The 3,172-nt window shown below is 40.0% G+C and overlaps 1 protein-coding gene across 2 annotated transcripts in view; it reads right to left on the reverse strand.

Moving 5' to 3' along the window:
- Positions 1-662: 662 nt before the first annotated feature.
- The window catches only part of BICD1 (bicaudal D homolog 1 (Drosophila)), a 334,482-nt gene continuing 331,972 nt past the window's right edge, over positions 663-3,172 (reverse strand). For both annotated transcript variants that reach the window (XM_011979544.1, XM_011979543.1), the window contains one exon: positions 663-1,007. Coding sequence is in view for 1 of the 2 variants with exons in the window: in XM_011979543.1 (XP_011834933.1) it covers positions 920-1,007 (88 nt within the window). In the remaining variant the exon portion in view is untranslated. The remainder of the gene's footprint in view (positions 1,008-3,172) is intronic.

Below are 3,172 nucleotides of genomic sequence, written 5' to 3' on the forward strand. Positions count from 1 at the left end.
TAAATAAACACACCATTTTTTTCCCTTCAAGTTATTGAGCCTTCTTTAACGTTATCACACACATACACACATACAAAGGAGCAGCACCAGTACATCTACTCAACTGCGATGAAAAAATAAAATTAAAGATGCCATCAAAACTTGAATAAGTCAATAAATCATAACTTAGTCTCTTTCTTAGATTTACTTAGTAATGTCCAGTGAAGAACTCTAGTTAAAAATACAAAAACAAAACCCAGCAGTTAATAAGCTACTGATTAGAAAATAAGTGCATAAACAATACCAGCGTAGCAGCAAAATACAGTTATTGTTAACATTCTGATGCACCTCATTTATCATTTTGTGCAAGAAAAATGACCACAGTCTGGCCAATTCCAGATTTCAAACTAAATTCAAACTCATACTTAATTGAGCAAATTATGCTTATTTGAAAATAAATGAAGTAAATTCACTTCAGAGAAATTATTTTTATAGACATAAATCATGTGGCAAACAAAGTACAAAATAAATATCAATGACAAAAATATTGGAATCAACTTCCCTAGCTGAATTTGGAGTGTGAGGAAAGATATTACAACACATGTATTTTACATGTCTTAGGTCTCTCTTATGCTATCGAGGTAAAGCCAGCCATCTGAGACATGTTTCCTGTTTCTCTTTTCTTTTTTTTAAACTTAAATGAACTGTAGCCATTTGATGGCAGAAGTTTATCTGTGACTCAGAGAAACCACAAATGTTTTATCACATCAGGGTCTGTGCTTCGTGTTCTTCTCAATTTTCTCTCGTCTTCCAAAATGACGGACATTAATCCAATTGTACATCTAACAACTGAGAAGAAAACACCCGCTGAATCTTGGGCAGTATCCTGTGTGTGGCTACAAAACTTCCACCCCAGATGTTCGTCCACAGGAGATGAAGACTAGGGGTGAGGAGGCTTGGAGAGACAGTGGAGAGGGGCGCACTGGGAGCTGGAATGTGGCTGCTCCTCGGGGAGAGCTGTGTCAGGACTGGAAAGGAGAAACAAGCACGTCAGCAAGAAACACATTTCAAAGGGCCAGGCACGGTAGTAGGGGTTAGACAAGTTATTTTTGCATACATTTAAGAACATGAACAGAAATCTTGCACAGTAAATGGTTTCCATCTAAAGCATGCCAAGATAATGGTGGCTTTTCAAAACAAGGCATAAAAAAGAAAAATGAAATGTATTAAGGAAATGATATATGAAAGGCACTCTTTTTTTTTTCTTTCTTTTCTTGCCCCCAGCATTTTACAGAAGTTCTTTTCAATTTTTGCACAGTGTTGTTCTCCTAGGTCTCTGCGTTAGCTGTAAGATTTCATGAGATCAGTTCTTTTCAAACTTTAATATGCATTCAAATTACCTGGGGATCTCAGTATAAAGGGCAGATTTGGATTCATTAGGTGTGGGGTGGGACCTGAGATTCTGCATTTTTAATGAGCTCCCACTGATGCTGGTGGTACTGGTAGGTTGACCAAAGCTTTGGAGTTTAGAGGATTCTATAGTTATCTGGTAGATCCAGATTCACTAGGATAAAAATTTGCCTGTGGAAGTCTAATTTGCTCTAAGGATTCCTGCTTGGGCTTGGAGGTATACAAAATACAGAAGAGTTTTATATTTCACCTTTTTTTTTTTTTTTTTTTTAAGATGAGTCTCGCTCTTTTACCCAGGCAGATCACTGCAGCCTCCACCTCCCGGGTTCAAGCAATTCTCCTGCCTCAGCCTCCCAAGCAGCTGGGATTTCAGGCACGCACCACCATGCCCGGCCAATTTTTGTATTTTTAGTAGCGATGGGGTTTTGCCATATTGGCCAGACTGGTCTTAAACTCCTGACCTCAGGTGATCCACCTGCCTCGGCCTCCCAAAGTGTTGGGATTATAGGCATGAGCCACCGAGTCCAGCCTAACATTTCACATTTGTTAAGTATATAGTAGCTTTCCAAATGACCGCCTATGATAGCCTCTAGTTTGAATGAACCCGTGCTCAGGTCTATCAGTGTCTGGATGAATAATCTTGAAGAATAAAGAAGCAAAATCATTTGAGTTTCCTAGTATAAAATGACAAAACACATTTGGGTTTGGGCCTTTTAAAATGTGATTAGTGGCCGGGCACAGTGGCTCACACCTGTAATCCCAGCACTTTGGGAGGCCGGGGCGGGCGGATCATGAGGTCAAGAGATCGAGACCATTCTGACCAACATGGTGAAACCCTGTCTCTACTAAAAATACAAAAAAAAATTAGCTGGTCATGGTGGTGTGTGCCTGCAGTCCCAGCTACTTGGGAGGATGAGGCAGGAGAACTGCTTGAATCCAGGAGGCAGAGATTGCAGTGAACCAAGATGGTGTCACTGCACTCCAGCAGCCTCGCGACAGGGCGAGACTCCCTCTCAAACAAACAAACAAACAAACAAAAAAAATGAGACTAGCAGTGGGGGAATCACAACATGGGATTTTTTTTTTTTAATTAGAAAAGATGAGTATTTTTCTAAAACTCTTATTTTCCCTTAAACTATGAAAGTCAGTACTATATAATTTGTTTCTGCCAGAAGTGATGTTTGAGAGAATGATTCAAGGCTCATTATTACTATTTAAGCATAGCTTTTTAAAGCTAATATTGTTGGAGTCATTAAAATTAGTATTAAACAAATACTTTTTATCTTTGGTATTGAAATTATCCTTTATATCTCTTACATTTTAATACAAAATCGCAATTATGTAAAATATCTGATTGGCTTGAGGTTATTCTTACTTCCCAAACTTTTTAAAGTGTTGTAAGTTTAGTTTAAAAGAAGATTTGCTGTTCTGAACTGGTTAAGACAAGCACTGATTGCCTGGCATGGTGGCTCACGCCTGTAATCCCAGCACTTTGGGAGGCCGAGATGGGCGGATCACGAGGTCAGGAGATCGAGACCATTCTGGCTAACATGGTGACACCCCGTCTCTACTAAAAATACAATAAAAATTAGCCGGGCTTGGTGGCGGGCGACTGTAGTCCCAGCTAGTCGGGAGGCTGAGGCAGGAGAATGGCGTGAACCCAGGAGGCAGAGGTTGGCAGTGAGCTGAGATCGCGCCATTGCACTCCAGCCTGGGTGACAGAGCGAGACTCCGTCTCAACAACAACAACAACAAAAAAGACAAGCACTGATAAAAATTATTT

This window comes from Mandrillus leucophaeus, unplaced genomic scaffold, assembly GCF_000951045.1.
Source record: "Mandrillus leucophaeus isolate KB7577 unplaced genomic scaffold, Mleu.le_1.0 Scaffold203, whole genome shotgun sequence".
Lineage (NCBI taxonomy): Eukaryota > Metazoa > Chordata > Mammalia > Primates > Cercopithecidae > Mandrillus > Mandrillus leucophaeus.